Source organism: Calypte anna, chromosome 2, assembly GCF_003957555.1.
Source record: "Calypte anna isolate BGI_N300 chromosome 2, bCalAnn1_v1.p, whole genome shotgun sequence".
Taxonomy (NCBI): Eukaryota; Metazoa; Chordata; class Aves; order Apodiformes; family Trochilidae; genus Calypte; species Calypte anna.
Window position 1 is genome coordinate 50,361,416 of NC_044245.1, and position 22,698 is coordinate 50,384,113.

General features: G+C 42.3%; 1 protein-coding gene across 2 annotated transcripts in view; it reads right to left on the minus strand.

Moving 5' to 3' along the window:
• Window positions 1-19,276, minus strand: part of AOAH (acyloxyacyl hydrolase) — a 74,505-nt gene extending 55,229 nt beyond the window's left edge. The window contains exons 1-5 of one of the 2 annotated variants that reach the window (XM_030445428.1): window positions 19,167-19,276; window positions 18,590-18,744; window positions 6,142-6,237; window positions 1,590-1,650; window positions 400-499 (exon numbers count right to left, since the gene is read on the minus strand). In XM_030445428.1, the coding sequence (XP_030301288.1) occupies window positions 400-499; window positions 1,590-1,650; window positions 6,142-6,237; window positions 18,590-18,744; window positions 19,167-19,276 (522 nt within the window). The remainder of the gene's footprint in view (window positions 1-399; window positions 500-1,589; window positions 1,651-6,141; window positions 6,238-18,589; window positions 18,745-19,166) is intronic. The other variant, XM_030445429.1, reaches the window with a different exon arrangement.
• Window positions 19,277-22,698: the final 3,422 nt, after the last annotated feature.

Consider the following 22,698-nt stretch of genomic DNA (forward strand, 5'->3'; position numbering starts at 1 on the left):
GCTTGTACCCAGGCTGCAACACAGCAGATCAGGCACTGTAGGGGTAATGTTGTGCCATGGTTACATGGTGGTATAGATGAATCTCAGCTGAGCCTCAGGTTTGTGTTTATTGCACTGCTTAACAATAAAGTCTGGAGATTTTATTTTCCCTTCTCTTCTTCTCTGACCCAGACTAGTACAAGAGAATTTGGCTCTGTAATTCCCAGTCTCTGTAAACCATGTTGTTGATGCTCCACACAACTGTGTCATGTACCTTTCACTCAAACCATCTTTTTCTACAGTGTCAATGCTCAACATTGAAATTTCTTTTCTAGGCAATGCATGTGCAATGGAAGCCATTTCCAACTTAGAAGACCTTCCACAATTGGTAGCTTTGCAAAAAGTGGCAAACCAACTCACCTTTGGAGGAGTGTAGAGATGACAAAGTGGTTGTCCTGGATCCTGCTTGCATAGCTTCAAGGAATGGCAGACCACATCAGCATTCATTTCCTTGTCTATGCTGAAAGAAAGAGTGTGAAAACAAAGAGTATTATGCTCTTCTGGGTGCTTGAAAGTAGAAGTGATTTCCATGGGAAGCTAAATCTCCCAAATGCCAGACAATAATCTCAGCTTGCTTCACTGTGGCCCATAATTGCTGCTCAGTACTGTGTTGGGTCCGAATGATTTTCTGCCACAGGATCCAATTCAGCATTGAAAACCGTGTCCCAGGAGGATGAAAAAGTACTGTGCTTTATATGCAGCACCTGAGTCAAATACATTATGACTGTTCTGTTTTTTAATCAGTCTTAAGTCTGACAAAGATTTAAAGGTTAAAGTTAATGTCTATGCAATTTGGCACACATGAATATTCAATCATTAACTCAAGGAAATAACCAGAAATCCTTCAAGTATCCTTTACCATTCATCACCAGGCACTTCGATAGTTTCTTTCTTTTTGGGACATACCTCTGGGCTAATCAGGAATTAGATTAAAATGTTTGATTACAGCAGTTCTTAGTCCTGTAAGCACTTTGCAGTCCCTTGGCTAGTTTTAAAAATAAAAATAAAAACCCTGGGGAAGAAGAACGTTTGGCAAAAACTCTGTTAATTAAACTAAGATCTCTCAAAGAGGAATAAAATTACCTACATCTTATTTTTTTAATCACTTTACATTACTTAGTAGGCTTCCCTGAGAGTGTGTATCAAGGTTGGGGCTGAGAGCAGGTAGGGGCTGACAATTAGAAAGCTTGATTAAAGGCAGAAAGGAAAGCAAGAGCCAAGTATTACAGTACTGTGTGACTCTGTAGAAACTGTCTTGAACACATGGGTTATTCAAATTCCTCCCTCAGCCAAACGAGCTGAATTTCAAAAGGTAATTACATCAGGTGGGCCTGATCAGAGATTCAAACCAGGTATGAAAATGGTTACCAGAGGCAGCCTGCACTTATTCACTCAGGAACATCTATGACAAATGACAAACCAGAATCACTCTCAAGCATCCCTAATAATGTGATTTTAAGAATGAACTCCCTGCACCTCAATCTGACAGCACATCCACACGTGTCAAGGACAAAGTAAGGAAAAAGCTAAGAGTTCACAGCAATACTTACAGTTCAGCTATGTGTGGTCCATAAAGTTCAGCGAGTACATAGCAGACACCTTGCAGTTTGTCTAGAAAAAAAATTAATATATCGTTTTTTAAGTAATAGAGCATGGTGAAACTGGTTTTATAAGAGTCAAATACACCTGGAGCTGGTCCATTAAGGGGAATGTTGACTTATCTTGCGGGAAGCCATGTCAATCTATGACTTCAGTATAACATCAGAGAATGGGAAAAGCTGAATTTCTAACATAACTCAGAACATGAGGCTTTAGGCAAGCCATATTATAAGGGCCAAAAGTAGAAGCAGCATTTCAGCATTTTTAAAATGTTCTGAGTATGGCATCACGTAAAACTAAGAAGAAATCATACACACCGCAGCATCTTCTAAGCAGTTAAACAAAGAGCTCGGTAGATTTGTGAGAAGAAAGAAAACTACTACATATATCAAAGTGCAGAAAGTAGATGTAGGGCTTAATGCTACAGCTAGAGCTACCCTGAAGCCTCTATGGGTTCATGTGAGTTAAGAGAATATGTTTCACGTGGAGCAGGAGTTGTGCAGGAGTAATTGCACTAAAACAAATATTTGTCACTTTTCATTCGGTTTCCTTTGACAGTCTGCAGCCTTGTGCCTTTTCAGGATGCTGGCTCAGGTGGCTTTCTTTAATCTATGTGAAGCATGCCCTCAGTAGCCTACAGAAGACAGCTCATTGGAGGTTTCAATAAGTTACTGCTGTAAAAAAAAAAAGTAGTTCCTTCATCCAAGCAAAGTAATTTTGTGGAGAGATAGTGGGTTTGCATACAGGTAGGGCATGATGGCAGCACGGGTTTGATAGTTCCCACAAAGGAAAACTGATTCTTTCTTGGCCAGAATAGATGAGGGATGGTTAACCAGGCATGAATCCTGCAAAAGAGGTGTCAGGCCTTGTTTCATCAGGGTTGGTGTTGCGAAAAGTTATGAACAGACAGGTTCATACGAGTGTGGTGATGACAAACTTGCAGTTCCTGAAATTCCTGAGAGCTATCATTTTCTCTTGCACCTCCACTATCCAGAGAGATAGCTATCTGTATCTGGGAAACAAAATATAGAGGATCCTCATCTTTCCCCCCAAAAAAACCCCAACCCTTAGAACCCCTCAAACAGCCACTTTCCTCCAACTTTGGGATGAATATTTCATTTTAACCATCACTAGGCTGGACATGCCCAGGGTCAGGCAGGATGCATACGAGATGGGTAGTCTTGCTCTGGGGAGGGTAAAAACCTCACAGCCCTGACTCTATCATCAGGGCTATGATAGAGTCACTCCCATGGGTGCCTGGGAAGGTGGCTGCTCTCCTGCCAGGACTGCAGACACCCTGGCTGGCAACCTGAGAAAGGAGAACTGGGACCAGAAAGACGTAGCAGAGACTGAAAAGATCATTTCCCCAACACCCTCCTACTGATATGGTGCTGCGGGCAGCTTCTATAACTATGCTGGGTGATTTTTCTTATCCCTTGCCAGGTATTTTATTTCAATCAAGTTACTATCTTCATTTCTTAGCCTCCTTTGCCACATAACTCCTCTCTGTTGGCTTTTTAGAAGCAATCTGAAAGCTAAAAATCGGTCTCTTGGCTAGAATTAGATTTTATTCTTGTTCACCTTAAAGAAAAGACATCTCAGACATCAATAACCCTGTGCTTGGTATCATTGCTGATTAAAACACCCTGTGATGAGGTTTGCCAGTGGGGCACTTGTCACCACAGTCACCAGCAGGAGAGGGTGTCTGGCTTCTCCAACACCTCCTCTGTGCATTGCACATGATGGTCTCCATATAGGTTTCCCAAACCATCTGTTTTCCCTAACATTTCTGGCCCTGGAGGAGCCAGTTGGCTTCTGTAACCCATAGGGGTGGCTGCAAGGAGGGGAGGGTTGGCTGACCAGCACCTCTGGGGAGCTGATGCTGGGGGTCTGCTGGGCACACTGATATCTGGGCACTGAATTCTTTACACATTTAGTATATATATTAATAAATTCTTTATACATTTGACCTGTAAATTACCCCATGGGGTAACAAGAGAAAGAGTGAGGGGTGGCAAAAAGAACAGCAATAACATAAAACTATTGTTGGGCACATGTAGTCCTCTTGGAAGAAACAAGTACCACTCAGGTTTTTGGCTACCAGCAAAAAACCAGACCTGAGCCGTGGGCAGAGTTTCCAAGGCTCATCCTCTGAGCCAGCCTGCAATTCATGCTTTCACAAACCTGCAGCTCTGCTAACACACAGAGAGAGAGGGTCTCACCGAGAGAAAGCTCTGTTAGGAAGAATCTGCCTAAGTCAGAAAAGAGGTGAAGAGAATGATAGAGAGATAATGAATAACTTTGAGACTATAGGAGCAAGAGAAGAGCTTAAAACAAACTAAATACAGGAAAATTTGGAGAAAATTTAGACTATACTTCCTTCTGCCCTGCTTTAGGTAAAAGAGATCCAACCCTAAACTGCCCTGTTCTTCCATGATAAAAACTGGGAGGGTTCTCCCTCCATAGACTTGTAGTCCTAGAAACACAAATTCTGGCTGAGTCCCAAAGGTAAGTGTTTGCAAGAAAGATGGTATTAATCATGTTGCCATTTCCACTTGAGCTCTAAGGTGTTTACATAGAAGTAAGCAACACAGAAGTAGGGCATGACTCAGAGGCAACACTGGAGGCAGACGGTCTCAAAGCACGTTTTGGGTACCAGAGACCTCTGTTTCATTGGGCAGATAGCCAGCACCCAGGTAAACATACATTCTTGCTATCAGCATATTTGGTAATGTAAATTCTTCCCATTCTTCCAGACCTGTCATTTCTTCTTCAGTCATGATGTTACTGCTCTTATTTTCATAGGTTTATTGGCCACCTAACATGAACCACATACATTGCAAATATTTCCATACAAATAAGGATGTAATTGTGCTTTCTACACCACCCAGTATATTAAGTGGGATTGAGAGGTACTGTTTTTTTCTTATTTTCTCTAAATACTTTTGTTCTTGAACGCTGTATAACTTCACGATAGGCTTGACCCAGCTCCAACATAATTGCAGCGGAAATTATAGCAGGGCTTTTAAAAAACCACATGACTCCTTATTCCCTTTTTGGCCTTATGAAAAACAACATTGCCATTAATTTGTTGCCATTATTCTTACAGTCAATTGCAGGCAACTTCATAAAAATGAAGTTGCTCCTTCAGGTGAAATGGCATGTCCTGCTTCAGTAGGTTTGCTCCCTATCAGCATCCAAAGTTCATCTCTTGTTTCAAGCAGCAGCAAGAGGAAGCTGTTGACTCATTCTGGGCTTCAGTGTTTCCCTCCCAGGAGAGGACAAATTTGGTTTCACTTTAGCTCCCACACAATCTATAGGATTTTTCATTCCTTTCAAGTTCGGGGTCAATTTTTTTTTTCCTGTGGGCTGTAATCATGCATCTCATAGAAGGTAACTGGATTAGAGAAATTTAACGAAAGGGATAATAGGATTTTATATGTCTAAAGAATGGCAGCTGAAAAGAAGTATCTTGACATGTCAGCAGAACAAAGTCCACTGAGTGAATCATGAACACAGAGCTAGCATGTCATATTTTAAAGAAGAAAATTGTATTTTAATAGAAGGATCAGTACTTCTAATTGTAACTTCATGGTTATGTGCTCATAATTTTAAACACTGAGGATATGACTTATGGAATAGAAATCAGATAAGCGTTATTCTATCAGTGAATGAATCCCAGCAATTACCTCCCTGCCCCATCCCGCATCAGGAAATCCTCTCTTGGAAAGGAGGGAATGAATATTCTACATGTATCTTCTGTGAAACTAGGATCCACAGAGCTAGATGGTTTCTCAGAGATACAATTGTGAAGTCCCATATAAATGTTTTTTTAATAAAGAATCCCAAGCCATCTTTTTAAATTTATTACTTTAAAAAGATACCATGAATGTTGCTTAAATAGTTACAGGATTGGTCTGTGAGACACAAAGCTATTCTGGCAGTCACATTGTTCTCTACCTAGGGATGTGCATTCATACAGCTAAGCCCCTTTGTGCAGACAAAATAAGGGGCAGCAAAAGGGGTGTCTACATATATATATGGAATAGCTATTGGTTTTGAAATTTTTACCATCAGTTACACTTCAAAAGCTTTTCTGAGCAGAGCATATATTTGAGGTTATACAATAGCAGTTTCCTATACCTGCTGACAACATATTAATCTTCACAGTTGCTAAAAAGACCCATATCAACAAGAAAGAGGAGTGGCTGGGCTTACAGTGAAACTTAAACTGCTTACAAAGAGACAACGTGGAGAAAAAGGAAAGGAAGAGGTCTGCATGCCTTGGTGCTCCCACACGTGTGGGCTTAATGCAACCCTGTTCATTCTAACTTCAAATCCCAGTTCTGAAGCCACGTGAGCCACTCCAGATAGCACCTTCCTAACTTTCAGATACATCCATTTGAGGTGCTGCATGAGAAATGGATAAAGCTTTTGCATTTTTAATTAACAGAGAAACACACCAGTACCAACATCACATACGGCATATTATTTGGTACTTACCAGGTATGTAGGTGCACAGTCTCTCCATGGCTGCCTTTACTGTGCTGTTGTGCCACTGTGCAAGCTGTTCGATTACAGAGACCACAAGCACACAACCTGCAAGCAAAGAAAAAGAGCAAATATGGTTATCTGCAAAGTGGGGTGAAGCACCCCTGGCCGTAGAGGAATTCCAGTCATGGTTGGTCATTTCATTTCTTGTGAGGGTGCATGGCAGATGAGTGCTCAAGGGGGAAAAAATGTCGGTGAATTTCTGACTTTATTTAAAAGCTATGAGTTACCACAGTGAGGAGGCTGATGCCAGAGGAGAGCACAGAGCAACCTGGCTTTTACAGCACTGGATGTTGCTCCTGAATTTCATCATTTCAAGGATGAAAATCAAGGAACTGGTGAGACAGGCACTGTTAGAAGTGCCTGCTTGGCCATCTGCTCTCTCAGTATTGTGTACATGAAAAATGTCCAGGTCTGTACTTAAAAGGACCTCAGTAGCCCTCCACACAAGGCTCACAGAGAGCTACAGCAACTGAAAAACAAATGTGTGTGACTGCCTGCAGAAGAGACATTACAAAGCAGACGTATGTGTTGACCACAGCATCCTTTCCTCACACTCCTCTGAAGCTCAGCAGTGCTTCTCATGCACAGGGCTGCTAGAGCCAAAATGTCTTCAGAGTTCATTCTGCTCATCTTCTGTGGTTGGAAATAAACCACTTCCTATGACCTCTAAAGCTGGTTATTTTTCATCACTAATCTGGGGGCTAGCAGGGCCAAAGCCTGGTTGCTCCTTGGACTAGCTGTGGCTGAGACCCAAGAACTTGCTCACCATAGTGAAGCATTTCTTGAGATGTACAGCACTTTTTCTGGTATTTCTGGGATGAAGTAGTTTCAAAGTGATCTCCACATAGCAATTCAAAATCCACATCATGAATATGAGTGGTTGATTTCCAGACTATTTTAAATTGCTGCAGGCCAATTGTGCTCTAATTTTGCAGTGGCTTCACCATTTTCTAAAGAAGCCATGTTAGGTAATACAAAGTCTGACCAAAATAGTCAGACCTGGCAGCCAGAGTGAGGTCCCAGATGGGACCCAGAGGCTGTGTAACTACTGTTTAGATGACAGTATCTCAGGCAATCAGGAGACAAGGAGCCAGAACACCACTTTCCATCAGCCTGAATAAAGATTTGTCTTTGAAATCCCTGTAGCTGAACCCTGTTTCCTCCCCGCTGCAAGAAATCTCAGCTCTCAGAATTTGCTCTGACACAGTCTGGTAGTGGAGGTGAGCTGCAGCATTTGGATGTAGATGCAGATCCCCCTTTTCCAAAGCTCAAGAGCATTCCTGCTTAGGGTTTTCAGACCAGCACAGCTTTTAAATGAGCTTTAAAGTGAGCTTTTTAAGTGAGCTTTTAAATTCCTTCCAAGTACCTCTGCCTATGTGCTATTAAATCTATGTCTCCAGCTTCCTCATCCTGACTTGCTGCTTCTTTTACCCACCCTGCTTGCTTTGCACCCCTGCCAAATGGAATGGGAATGGAGGTCTCCAGCTAGCTCCAGCTTCCTAAAAGTCTGCCTCCCACCTCTGGCACCCCATTGCCCCCTGCAAGGACCAGAGGTGTGCACCATTGTGATGAAGCTTGCAAACTGCTTCAGGTAGCAGTGGGATGCTGCCCATCCTCCCCTGTCCCAGACTTACTTTGCCCCTGTGACTCTTAGTTTTGTCATCACAGCCAGATCTTCTCACCTGCAGCAGAACAGGTTTAGAGAAAGAGGCTTAAGGACAAAGCACCTGAGTGCTCTGAATCCAAAAAGTTTGTTGAGGATTAAAATAGCCCTGGTGTTTCCAGTTCCTCTGCTATGCAAGAAGTCTCCACTGAAGATATGAATTTCTCATGTTTGTCAAAATACCTGAAGAGGAGGGTGGGGAGGGCATAAAAGAAGAGCTATTTTTGGTTCAGCTCTGCCTAATAGAAACGGAATTCTTAATCCCCCAAACAATCATCCAGATAAACCTATTCATGGAGTTGTCTCCTGGGAATTAAATGGAAATTTTGCATGGTTTTTTGCATGGCTTTTACACAGGTGTGTAGTGAAAGAACAATGGGAAACGGTTTCAAACTTGAAGAGGGGAGATTTAGGTTACACATTAGGAAGAAATTCTTTAATTTGAGGGTGGTGAGATGCTGGCACAGGTTACCCAAGGAAGTTGTGGCTGCCCCCTCCCTGGAAGCATTCAAGGCCATGCTGGATGGGGCCTTGAGCAACCAGGTCTAGTGGGAGGTGTCCCTGCCCATGCAGGGGGCTTGGAACTAGATGATCTTTAAGGTCCCTTCCAACCCAAACCATTCTATGTTGACTAAGTCCATCAGACACTTTTGTGTCTTCTAAACCAGGTCAAAGGGGAGATTTTCTTTGTGCGAGAATTACCAGAGCCATTTCTGCATTTGTGCAGTATTAAATGCAGTACCTTGGGCTAATAGATGCTATATGAATATAAATAATAGTAACAATAATAATAATAATAACAATAATAATAGCCTGACTACTTGGGCAAAACCCACAGAGCAGAACTTTGAAATGTTTGCTTTCACAAATTAGACTTTACAATCACAGAGAGGATGCTTCTGAACATGCTACTACACCTGCCCTGCTTTGGGCCCCCCTACCACACTTTGGCTATTGAAACACTTTGCAGGACATGACAATAAAGAAAGCTTTGGCTGATATTCAAAAGGTCTGAGTTGCCATTTGGGGCATTCTCAGCCTCAGGTGCTGTGGCTGAACTCTTCAGACCCAAATTTGGAGAGTCTTCCTGACTTCCAGTGGGAAAAGTGCTGTGGGGGGAATGGATGCCACCAAAACTTGCCATCAGCTGATCCACTGAACTTCTTTCCCTCAACTTTTATCAGGTGCCCTCAGTCCACCTCTCTTTACTTCTCATGGTCTGCTGGCACCTCTTAGTGCCCTGCCATGGGCCACGACCCAGGGGATGCTCATTTCTGTTCAGGCTCTGCCTGGTCTCAAAGCTCTTCATTTGGACTGGTGTAATCAGGAGCAGCTTTTGGGCTGGAATTTTGTAAATTACTCTGGAAAAGGGTCAAATCCTGTGAGGAGGAATGTCTAATTGCCTAATGCCCAACCCATCCAGGTTGCTTGTTTTTCTGGATAAAGTTCTGCTTCCCCCGCAGTAAGTAATTCAGATTTAACCTCTAGAATCACCTGTGTTGGGCTACTGGTAAAACATCAAGAGCTTAGTATCTGTAAACTAAAGTCAACCCAGACTACTCTTTCTCCTAGTACAAACCTGCTCTACTTTTCAATCATGTGTATATATATATATATATATAATATATATATATATATAATTTCTCTGGATTTAGTGACAGAAAAAGAATTCACTGTTGGCTGCAGCATAAGAAGCCACTACCCTCTAACAAAATCTACAGAAATCTCCCTGAATACCGAGTACGATCAGAAATGCTAATTAGTTCTAGTTACCCTAGCCTGGGTCTTAATTCTTCTGACTAAAAGCGGAAAAGAATTAATTAGTTGAAAGGAAAGGAGAAAATAATTTGTCTTGGATTGTAGAAATCTCACTGCTTTAATTACTTGTGATGTGTATACAAATACAACCTTTTTAATACGCTGGCATCAGTAGAAAAGCACTTCCAGATCTGTCTAGTCATTGGCAACTATTGCTTGTATTTAATTTAGCAGATATTTAGATATGATTTATTTCTCATAACAAGCTGGGCACATATAAAACAATGTAGATCACCTTCATAACTAAAGGCTAAAAAAAAAGCTCTAAAATTTTTACAGTTGCACCCGATTTTCCTTAGAAACAAGTTTCAAGAAATTGACTCTGCTATTGCACTTCAATAATAGGTTTCAATGTCTTGACAGGCTGAAGGATGTTTTCTCAGGAAGGAATTAATTGGTATTATAATGCCTGCTAGCCATTAGAAACTAGACTCCAGAATTAATAAAATGCCTGTCTCTTTTAGTGATAGTGTGTCCCATCTGCTATTAATTTCTGAAGAAATAAGAGAAAACCATAACCATTTTGCTCAGCAGCAGTAATCTGAAAACTCACATGCCAGGAAGTACTTCTCTCCATGTATTTGAAAATAGCGTGGAATAATAAAATGACATTTCCCATAAGCTCAGAAAAAAAAAAATCAAATCCCAATAATAAAATCAGCACTAGAGAAACTCATTTCTTAGCTGTGAAGCCTCTGGCAGTTTGAGCAGACTATTTAACTTAATCCACTTCTGCCGCACACATTTGAAAGGCTCTAAAATTAGCATTATACCTGGGGATGTCAAGAAGTGTCTGGATAGTGAAAGCTGCCTCTCCAGGTCTCAGATTTGTTTCCTGAGTCAAACTCTGTTAAATGGGATTTTTTGATACCTGATGCATCCTTCTTTGCCATCTTTTGCTTGAGTTCTTGGGTGCTGGAGACTTTTCTTCTTCCTCCAGCCATATCACTGTTTCCCAGACATAAGTTAAACATACTTCCTGAAGCACAAGGTGCAAAAAAAAAGTGGCCTTGGACACAAATAGCTCTCCACAAACCCTGCCAGCCAGGCTGTGGTCACCCTGCTCACTCCCAGTGGGGCAGGAACAGGAGTCTAGCTTGACAAAGCTCAAATACTGCCTACAGCAGCGAAGGCCCTGTGAAAATGAACCCATCTATCACATTCCTGGTTTTATACAGAAGATAAAGTTTTCCCAGAACACAGTCTTTGCTTCTTCTATTTATATATTATCATAGGCTCCAGTACATATCCTAAAACTTACAGGTGAGGAGTCCCCAGAACCTGTCTCCAAAGTCTACCAGACCATACTGAGAGTCCTGGTGCAGGTGTTTGTTGCTCTAGAGGAAAACCAACTCTGTCCAAAGTAATCTAATCCAGTCCCAGTTGATCTGGAAAAGAATACTCCTGTTTGAAATAAAAGCATTCAAATGGGAAGCAAAGAAGAAATAAGGTTTTTCTCCTCTGACATGGGGACATATTCTAGGTATTCTAGGTACAGGCAGACCAGAGATATGCAAAGTTACAATACAGGAATGCTTTCTTTTTCACTATATATTCCTTTCCTAATACTTTCCAACACCCATTTTGCCTTCTTTCACTGCTTCCCAGCATGGAGCTGATACTTTGAAAGAACAACCCTTTATAACCTCAAGATTTCCATGACATAACTGTATATTCAAAGTTAGGATAATTATTTCCCATGCACAGCTGGAGGATTTGTTGCCTTGAAAGGTAATTTAGAAAGGGATCTGAGTGCCAAAGTCTTTGACCCCAAGCTTTGCTTCCTACTCCATTTACAATGCTAATGTATTTCACAGAGATACTGATGTGATGGAATATAATTATAGGTATACACATTCAAATATGTTGGTATATACAAGATCTTTTACCCCCAAATTTACCAACTGCCATAAGATATCTTGGAAATGCTAAATGGTACACTATAATGGCCACTGGGCATAAAATTACCTACATTACACTGTCCAAAGATGTTTAAAAGACATTTTGAGTACAGCAGTATTTGGGGTGCATTTTAGCTCTGCAACAGAACCAGAAATATTCATTATCTTTTTTGTTGCTTATGCCTCTGCAGTTCATGCAATAGCAGTGAGACACTTCAGACCCCCAAACCCCACAGCTTTATTCATTATTGTTTCCTTAAGACACCTGATAAGGACTTTAGTACAGTTTTTGCTGGTACAGAAAAGTCAGTTTCCATCTAGTGGAAGACTTTGGTATCCAAATCTGCCAGCCATATGTATCCCTAGTGTTTCCAAAATCACACTTCAAAGGGCCCTATTTAACAAAACCTATAACCCCAGGCATTTCCAATGGAAAAGCTTTTTGCATTAATTAATAGAATAAATGTATGTGTACCATTAACATATTTTTCTTTACTGAATCAGGAAAGGATATAAAAAATTTACTGAAGCCTGAATGGTGGCAAAGGGAGTTAATGTAACCAGATAAAATCAACCTTGTCACAAAGGTTGGAAGATTTCAAAATTCTGGATGTAAAAAGTTTTTTCAGATATACAAGTCCTAAAACCACTGAAAAAAATTGCCTTAAACATAAAAGGTTTTTCTGAAGTTCTGTTTAAGACTAACATTTGAACAAGAATAGGAGGAACATATGTTAAGGTAATCAGCAACCAAACAGTCAGTATTAAATAAATAAGACTATAAAAGAGACCTAACAGCAAGCATCAGTAACGTAGAACATTCGAGATGACCCATGCATACAAATGCACATATAAACACAAATGAGTGTATTTACACACAGATACATCTCATTGTGATCAATAGATATTTTTGTGTTTTATAGCCAGAAACTTTGAGTTTCAGACTTGGGGTGATCTTGAAAATGGAATTTTTTACCATCAGTTGTTAAAATATATGCATAGACATAGAAAAAAAATTCCCATTTTAATAGCTGCTTTAGTATCTCCACTGCACTAGTAACATTCCTGTTTTTTATATCTGAAGTATAATCACAGGAAAAAGTATGTTATTATCATATTTGATATTTATTACTGATCACCAGACCAGATTTTGTCAGTAAGCAAGCTGAGCAATGCCAGTGAAGAGAAGAGAGGTGCTGTGGCTTGGCACTGGTTTAGCTGCAATCAAAGCTGATCCCAGCCTTTTAGAGTAAAACACATTGATATTGGGCACGGCCTTTTTACTGAACTCACTGAGCTGTAAATGATACATTCTGTCATGGTGCCTCCCTGGACAATTTGTGCACAGCCCCTTTGTCTCAGCACAGTCACTAAAAACCTCCAGCTCCAGTTGGCACCTTCCATTGTGCAGAGTTCCTGGGACCTCCAAAGGGCACTGGTCCTGCTGCCTCTCTGTGGGGCACATTTCATCCCTGCATCCCCACACAGCAAGGCAGAAGCAAAGTGTTGGGGACACCGACTGTCACACAAATCAACACAGGTAGAGGTCGGCCTTTTAGGCTGCTGGGAAGCTGGGAAACATCTGTGCTTTAATGTAACCAGAGCTGAAAATACATTTAAAAAAAAAAAACTAAAAACAAAACCAAAAGAAAACGCCAAACACCAAACACACTGCTTTGTACTCCAGGGATTATGTGCTCATGGGTGAATGGGAGAGGTGACCTGCAAAGGTTGCTGAGAATGGCATTGTATTGAGCACAAAGATGGGGAAATTTGCTTTCCTGGCTGCTGACCCACAGGATCTCCGCTCACTGGAGAGGAAGATGGAAAGCGCTGCTGCTCGGCTGTATCGAGCGCTCCCTGACTAATTGCCTCATTACAAAAAGGGCAGCCAAAGTTAAACGCCAAAAGAGCAGGGCAGCCTGCTGCTGGGGAGAAAATAAATAAACCCTGCTATTTGCAAATGGATCTCACAGTCACAGAGCAGAACCCCTGGAAATCCAGCTTAGAAGAAGTTATCTTCGACAAGCCTCAGCCTGAGCGGATAATCCGGGGCATCTGTGCTGTTCCAAAGGGATGGGGTAGACACAGATCTGTTAAGATCTCTGCCGAGGTCTTCTACAGCTTTCTCAGGAACTCATGACAGTGCTCACTGATCACTGCCACTAGAAAATTTTCTTTCTACCCTGAGCGCCCCTTTTGGCATCCATTTCTGTTATTTCTTGCCTTAATTGTCATGAACCTCCTGACCACCTGGTGGTGAATGGACCACCTCTTTAATGCTTTTGAGGATAGATGCCATGTCATTTTCTCAAGTTCTTCTTCTCTAGACTAGTCGACTCTAATTTATTTGGTATTCCTTTATAGCTTGTTTGTTTTTCTCTGAAACCTCCTGTCACTTTGCTTCATTCTTGACACACAGCCCAAAAGGGAAGGCAGAAATTCCTCTGGGGCTTTTTCACTGCTGAGAAAGATAGTGGGTTACTCCACGTTTTGCAAGCTAACTTTTGTTCACAGGTTTCAGCGTATGCAGTGTGTGTTCTTCACGACAGTGTGCCACTACAAGCCCAGATGATCTTCCCCAGGGATGCTACCCAGCCAATCATTCCTCATCCACTACCTGTGACTGCTTGTGCTGAAGTGCCTTCAGCATACTCATTTTGAAATGATCTTTTTTGGGAGCAAATAGTCCAAGTTTTCAAGATATTTTTTAATTCGCCCTTCATTGCATGTGAAATCTTTTCATATGTCTATGAAATGATAATTTAATAGCCCATATGGAGTGACACTATGTTTAAAATAGAGGTCCAAGAAACACCTCATTTTGTACGTCCTTATGCTTAGGGAAAGAGCCACTTGTAATTACTCTCTGAACAAGGCCACCCACTGGTTTTGTCCTGCCTTGTAGAAGCTTAATCAGCGTAACATATCGCTCAGCCATCAGATTAGCACTGAGATGGTGCCAAAAGCCTTACTGAAGTCCAGCTGTAACATTTACTACTTCTTCCGTGTCTACACACCATTATCTAATCAGCAAAGAAAATTAGATTGATCTGACACTGTTCCTCCTTGATAAATCTAGTGAGGCTCTCACTCCAATTTATTTTCGAAAGGTGCTTTTTATGAAGTTTCATCAACTATTGCAGGATTTTTCTAAGAACTGTTTTTTAAGGGACTTGTCTACAATCCCTTGAACTTCTTTTCTTCACCATATCTTTATGAATACATCCACTCCCTTCTGTCTCTCAGTGTCACCCCTGCTTTCTGAGTCCTCCAAGGCTTTTGCCTTTCCTGAGGTTTCTTCACATACTTCTGGATGAAGTCACCTTTGCTAGAGAACAGGACAATTAGCAAAATTTCTTGGCTCTGTCATTATTTGAGGTGGTGGAATAAAACCTGGTGGTGGGAGGTGTGGAATAAAAACTTTAAAAACTAATCAGAAACAGTAGAAAAATGAGTATTGAAAAATGTTTCAAGTAACACTGGTGTCAACAGTTACTAATGTTTTTGGGTACCTCAACATTAACTTTGTAAAAATTTTTTACTTCAAAGTAAAACTTTATTTGCCCTGTGAAATGGGCATTATCTTCCTCATTTAACAGATGGAGAAAGTCAAAGAGCAGAGTATCTGAATCATTCATACTTAACTTTGTGAGAAATATACAAACCATCTTGTCCTCAGAATGCCCCACTGAAATTGCTGGGCTGCATCTCTCAAAAGGACCTCAAAAGGTCCTGAAAAAATCCCTTGAGTCACACTGCCAGTCAGGAACAGACCCAGAAACAAAATTCAAACCTATTATTGAGCTGATTACACATATGTAAATATGGGGGATTTTTCTAGCCTGGGGAGCCAGAAAAGATGATGCAGAAAAGAGACTGTCATATGCTGGGGAAAATTCTTCTAGTGACAGAGCCAAAGAGAGAGCAGATATCTATTTAAGAGCAGGTTAGAGATGGTCAAGAATTGATACCACATGTGATCTTCTCTCTGGAAAGATTATCACCATGTCCTTTCTCCCTCTTTTTCATAATTCTGAAAGGCAGCAGTATTGCATCCCTTTTTAGGTGGAAATGTTTTCCGGGTGCTTTATTTTTATATCAAGTCAACTACGAAAAGTATTCCTCTGAATGAAGCAACAAGGTTTTCAAAAAATACAGCAAAAATGCTGTGAATTTTTCTAGATATACTGAGGCTGGTTAAAATTTCTGTCTAAATGCTTTCTGATACAATTGAGCTTGCAAGAAAAAAGTCACCTTCTTTTCTATACAAGCAACAATCTGAAAGCAGAAATGTTTTGGCCAGCCTTCCCTTATGAGTTGTCTGAATTGCTCAGCCTACTCTGGCACCTTACTGAACATGTACCCTCCTCTCCTTCAGCCCTGTTCTGCACCAGTATGTAGGTGCCTACCCAAAATACATTGTCCAAGATGTGCTAGGGCCAGGGCACTCCCTTGAAGCATCCAGCTGCCTTCCCAGTATGACCACAATATACTGGGGCAGAGGGTGCCTATTCAGCGCTGGTGCTAGCAAGGGCAATAGAAGATGGAAGCAACCAAGCTGTATGACTTTCAACAGAGGTATCAGAGCTGCATTCTGCTCTCCTGTCATATCATTTCTAGATATTTCTTGAAGAAGTGTGATGCTTTCAGTGGAAAGACTTAATGGAAAATATTTTCATACTCTTGTTATTGAAAAAGCATCCATTTTCTGACCAGCCTTGGCTACTATACACAGCAATCTCAATCATGCAGCTGCTACACACTCAGAAGGGATCAGAAATGACTATTAAATGTGCAGCCACCTCATTTTCCTCAGAAAAGAGAGGCAAATAACTTTGAAAAATTAGACACCTGACCACATGTTTGATTTGCATTTAACATTCCTTCAAGAAAATCTCCTATAAATTTGTAACAGACATTTCTCATGCTAAAAATGCTGCCTTGATCCAGAAGGCCAAGAAAATGCAGAGGAAGCTCTCATGGCTCTCTCCCTCTGCCTTGCCAGATGGCAAACTGAGCTAGCAGGGCCTGGGGTCAAGATGTGGAGAGGAAATTACAATCTTCCTCCTACACATGAAGCTGATCTCAGATTAATTTCTGCTCCTAAGAGCACTGGTCACCAGATCAGCCACAAAAACTGATGCTACACTTGCTCCATGCCACAGCAAGTGTCACCATCAGCTCCTGATGCTTTCCCTTTCCCACTTGTGAAGGTACCAGTGACAGCTTTCATGGGTTAGTCAAGAGAGGAACTAACCAGTGGGACCCCAGAGGTGGCTGTCTGGGCTACTGCAGCCACCAGCCTTCCCTCCCAGATTTGGCCCATACAATTATAATGCTCTGCATACTTCACTTTTAGCTTGTGGTTCACAGAGATGTGGACAGTCTGGTTTGGTCCTGAGCTGAGTTCATGTGGATGCTTTTAGCTGAAGTGACACCTCAGAGAGAGCAACTGGTGTGGGAAGTGAGTTTTTTGGTATTTCCCAATGAACAAACATGTTTGGTTCCCAGCATGTTCCCAGCACTCCCAGCAATAGGAGTGATGTAGTTTTCCTCTATATGGAAGGGAAATAGAAGACAATTTATCTTTTGCCAGGCAACTTCAATGCACTGGGCAGTTACTATAAGAATTTAGAGTTTTGCTGAGTCAAAAGAATGCAAAAGAAGACAGTGCTCATGCATGACATTAAAAAAACCCACCAGTATAAAAACCCTACAGGCAAGCACTCTCATCACCTTTCCTGTGCCATCACAACAATATGCTGCCTAAAGATCTCACCATTAAAAAACCACCATCACTTCTCTCTTGCTCTGGTCGCTGCTCAGTCACTGCTTGTGTGGCTGTTGAACCCAAACAATCCGGACCCTGACAGACATTTCTGCTTTTCATGACTTGCTCTCATTTCCCAGCTGGTGGATGAGCCCTGGCAGGGCCTTGACTTTGCTCTGCTTTTGGTTCACCCTGCCTTTCTGGCACCCAAATCTGCAGGGATACTGTGGATGGTTCAAAAATGATGAAAGAAGAACGGTTTTATCAAGATGAGGATTATTATTTCTAATCATGTTCCCTGAGTCAGATTGAAAATAATCTTGGGCTGACTTTCCTTCTGAAGGATGGAGAGCCATGACAGAGTTTACAGCACAAAAGTACCCTGAAAAGCTTAGAGAAGGCAAAATAAACCTATTGATTGAGATGTATACAACATATCCATCATTTAACATTATCTCACATAAAAATACAAGCTACTACATCTCTAGGTGTATAGAGTCTCACACTAAGGGCATTTCTAGTGCAGAGATACCCACAGTTCACATTGACTTTGGTGTTACTGGTCTTGCTTTGGGAATCACTTAATCAGCTGAGGCCACAGGTACAGCTCCTGTGGAGATCACTGCCACCACCCATGTCACACGAGAGGGGGTTGGCAAAACACATTCACCCCACTTTAGTATGGAACATGCATGTGTGCTTGTGAAAAGGAAAGGAAATGTGAAGAAACAGCCCCTGCAACTTAACTATCCTGACTTGACCACCCAGACCATCAAGTTCTCTGGCACACGAATGGACAAAATGTTCTTAGGAAGAGTTTCTCAGGTAGTGAAATCACCAAGGAGACCCTGAGTGAGTCTGAAGAAAACTGTGGTTTCCTGAAGTTAAGCAAAATGCATCATGAACCCTAACAGCCACCTAACTGACACCCTGTAACATCTTTTTTCCAGGTCCCAGACTTAAGGAAGTTAAAGTTATCTTTTCAGACACCATTCCCTGCAGAGTAAAAACATGAACTTTGGGAAGTAGCTACTAAAAAAACAAAATCATAAAATAACACCAGACCCCATGGCTGGCCTTGCAAAATCTTCAGTGATTATTTCACCAAAGACTATGAGTATTTTGCAGTACAGCTGTTGAAATAGATAAAGGAGTGATTTACGATGTACATAGCAATTCTCAGCTCACTGGTGGGGTAACAAATGAACTAGTCCAGCAGGCAAACAAAACCTGAATACGTACCGACGCAGGTGTGTCCTTTGTACAGCCTGGAGGGGAGCGTGGGGGGCGGTGGGTTGTTTCCACGGGGCATAGGGGAGGAAGAGGCAGCCTTCAGCAGAAGCAGGAGCCAGAGGATGCAGAATAAATTAAGGAATGTTCCCCTAGCCCCCCTCATCCTGACAAAGTAAAGAAAAGAAGAAATCAGGAGGGAAGGGAGCACAGGGACCTGTATTCCCTTAGAGGTCAGGGAGCATCCCGTATCCTTGTTTCATTAGCAGCTTGAGAAGGAGGCTCACACACCTATATAGCTATATGTGACACAGGGACTTCTTGCCAGGCAGAGACACACATCTGCCCTCTGACTGGGTGCATGGAGCATCCTACCTTGGCACACGGCAGTGCTCTCCCAGCCTCTGCCTTTTGCACATCCCTCAGCCCCTCCCAGGCCACTCAGGAAGGCTGTGCAGCCACCCAGCACAACCCAGAAAGCCCTGGCCATGGGGAACCCCATGACCGGACTGGGATGATGCCCCCGAGACCCCAGGATGCTCTCCACACTCCCCCAGACCCCAGTGCCCCATGTGGAGCTCTTCCCAACCTGCTGGCCTGGGAGGACCAAGATGAAGAGCTCTGGCTCCTGTGTCTCCTGCGGTCGGAGCGGATGAATAACAACCTTAAACCACAGTAGCTGTCAGAGCCAGTCAGCATTACTAACACAAGACACTCCCCTGAACAACTAGTGTTGCAAAACAAAAAAAAAAAAAAAAAAAAAGAAGAAAATACAAACCAAAACCCAGCCCCACAAAGCCTTCCTCCTCCCACCATTGCTCCTCCACAGACAAGAAAAAAAAAATATCTTCAGCTGCTTCTGTAAGCAGGGTTTCTGTTCAGGAAGACCGGGTGTGAAAAATAAAAGAAAGGCAGTGGGGACTGAAGCTGTGGGTGGTGGGAGGATGGGAGTCCTGTGCCAGGGCTTTGCTGGGTTTTAGTTCTGCCAGGGTCCAGCAGGGGAAAGGGGAGACAGCTGCCAGTGTAAGGGTACCAGCAGTAGCCGAACCCCTGTTCTCATCAGCTTTGAGCATGTTTGTTTCCAGCCTCCAGCTGCCTGCAAGGCTGGAAAAAAATCCTGATCTTTTCCTGCTTTGGTAGTCAGAGTGACTAAAGGTTTCCCTGCCTTTTTCTTCTTTGTTTGTTTCTTAAATTCCCCCAGATAAGGCAGGAACCCTTCGTTCCCCAGCTTGAAAAAAAAAGCAGAGAGTAAAACATGTCGAAACAATGTCACTTCAGTCTGGAACAAGCCCAGACAGCTGAATCCCAACCACTGTGGATGCAAAGGTATCTATACAGAGACCATGCAGGACTGAAGCTCTGGAGGGCCAGAGTTACATCCTACCTCTGCCCTTGCCCTTTTGTATAACCCTGGCCCACTCTCTTCCCCCTGCCATGGGTCACTGGTACTTGTTTTACCCTTCAACTCCTTGCCTGGCTCTTTCAGAAGTGGGCAGGCTGTCAGATCGGTAAACGGAAATGAGGAGTTTGTCTCGTTTGGCATCCCTACATGCTTCCTGAGCATAATTTAAGGAGACTCAGAAATGGTGTTGTAAAATAAGAAATAGAGAATATATTAAACTCAGTGACTCCCTGCCAAATCTTCCGACATTCCTGCAGACCAAGATGATCACTCAGAGACCAGGTCACCTTTAGTATTTAATGTGCTTTTTTGCAAACCACTTCTTTTCAATGGGAGCCTGACCTATGACATTTTCAAACACAGTCCCAGAAAGTTTGACTCAACTTTGATAAGCAGAATTTGCCTTGTGATAATAATATAACTGAGTGGCTCCGAAGGGAAAAAAGGCTGTTAAAAGCTTCAATGTGAATACAAATCACTGCATATCTCTATTCTCTAAACCAAGCCACTGGCTTCCAAATGTATGATTTTCTTCTAAAAAGGAAAAAAAAAATTAAACCCAAAATAGAGATAGTAGCTATTGCTCGAGTTTTGCAGACCTCCTCCTGCTTATCATTCTCTCTATAGCTAGCAATGCTGGCTTGCTTTCTTTTTTTATTTTCTTTTCTTCTTTTTTTTTTTCTTCTTTTTTTTTTTTTTTTTTTTTTTTTTTTAATAGCAGATAAACAAAAATCATAGTGCAAAGTGCCTTATCCATATGCCAATCCTACTGAAATCTGCAGGATGTTTTTCTTTATGCTGTAAAAACTTGCTATAAAAAGACACTGTGCTACAGCGACTGCAGCTCCATTAAACCCTTTTTAACACACATATCACTTGGTTCCCAATGACACTTTGAAGTCCTTTAAAACTCTGCATATTGGCTTATGAGCAGCTTGCTGCAAAAGCAGAGCACTAATAATAGGCAAGGAAAAAAACAAAATCTTCCTAGCAGAGAGGTCTTTGGAATGCTTTCTGCTTTTGTATCTATAGCAAAATACAAATCTAAACAACGGCAGTTAGAAAGTATATAGATAGATCCCAAGCTGCTCCCAGGCATGTAAACCTGCAGAGCATACAGCTCTAGCCCATTATCAGCTGTGTTATTTTCTTTCATTTCAGGCTGTGGAAAGAGTGGTGAGATAACCCAGAAGCCTGTGTAACACAGAGCTGGTTCTTGCTATACCTTAGGCATTAGCCAATCCCTTAAACCAATTAAAGAAAAACCCCAGAGCTTTTAAAATATGCAGTCTGGTCAGACAAATGAGGGATTTGCATGCGTAGATTTAGAGGCCAGCTGGGAAGGTGACACAGATGTAACCCTCCCTCCCCAGCCCCCCTGGTGTTAAATCTGTCTGCTTCCCACTCAAATCAGATAGCAAGCCCTGCCTTTTGCCAAGTAGGTTTTATATTACTTCCAAGTCCTTAAGACAGTGAGACCTAAAGCTGTCCTTGTACATCAACGAAGGAGCACATGATGTTGTCTTTTAATCTTAATATGTGAATGAATGATGTTAATGGGGAGGTTAAAACCACATCAGATCTGTCACAAAGGAAAGGATTTGATCATAAATGCTTCCATTAGGCTTGTATACAACATCTAAGCCAGGGAAGCAGCCTGGGACAAGGGTGACTTAGGAGGTGCTGCCTGCCTAGAAAGAAAAAGAGTGTGGCAGCAAGAGCAATGTGAGACCAGAGCCCTGTCCTTTGCAAAACACCACGGCAGAGGGGTGATGCCTTGGATGTTCCACCCCCAAAAGAAGGCCTGGCAGGGTCACCCCACAGCTTGCAAGCATCTTTGTCTCCTTATCCCCCTTGTTTTTCCAATGTGTTTGCAACCTGGCTTTGCACCAGGTCCAGATGGGAGGCAGAGCAGTGTAATTCAGGTGGGGACTGGTTGCTCAGGGCTGAGCTGCTATGGGGCTCCTGGGCAATGGCCCCAGGGCCCTGACACTTGCCTTGCAGGACCACAAGAGCCAGGTGGACTGCAGAAATGACCTCTGCAGAGATGCTTCTGGAAGCCTCACTAAGCACCTGCCTGCAGCACTGCACTCTTTAAATCAAGAATGCAATCAATGTTCTGTCTCTCTTCGGGCCTCCATGTCTCATTTCTGAAGAAGTGGTGAGGACTGCAAAGCCAGAGGCATGGTGAGAACACCACCTTTTCCATCCAGGAAACTCTCATTTCTCTGGCAATGGCCCAGCTCTGCAGACACACAGGTCATTTTCTCACTGTTAGAAAGAAATCTAACAGGTTAAAGCCTGAATTTGAACTAGTGATGATAAATAAATAAATAAAAATAAGTGTACTTATGCATTATATTTTTGGGGGGGAGCCTAATGGGGTTGTATTTCTGTATTTCTGCACACACACACTACTACTTCCTACCAAGGAAATGGAGGGATCTGTAGCTCACCTAATTCAGCACATGGGTAAGCAGGGATGCACGTTGTTTGCATTCTCTGTAGGGCTCTGGTAAAACACTGCTCTGATGGGAAATCCTGCAGCCCTCTGCAATTTGCTTTCAGGATGCCATCACACACTGAGATTCTTGCTCATCTCACCCTCCTTGATGCAAGAGATTATTAAATCCTTCCAGTTTATGTTTCTTGGGGAGTTACACCATGTGTGAGGGTCCACAGAGCTCAATACCAGTTACTGTATTCCCACATGCTGGTC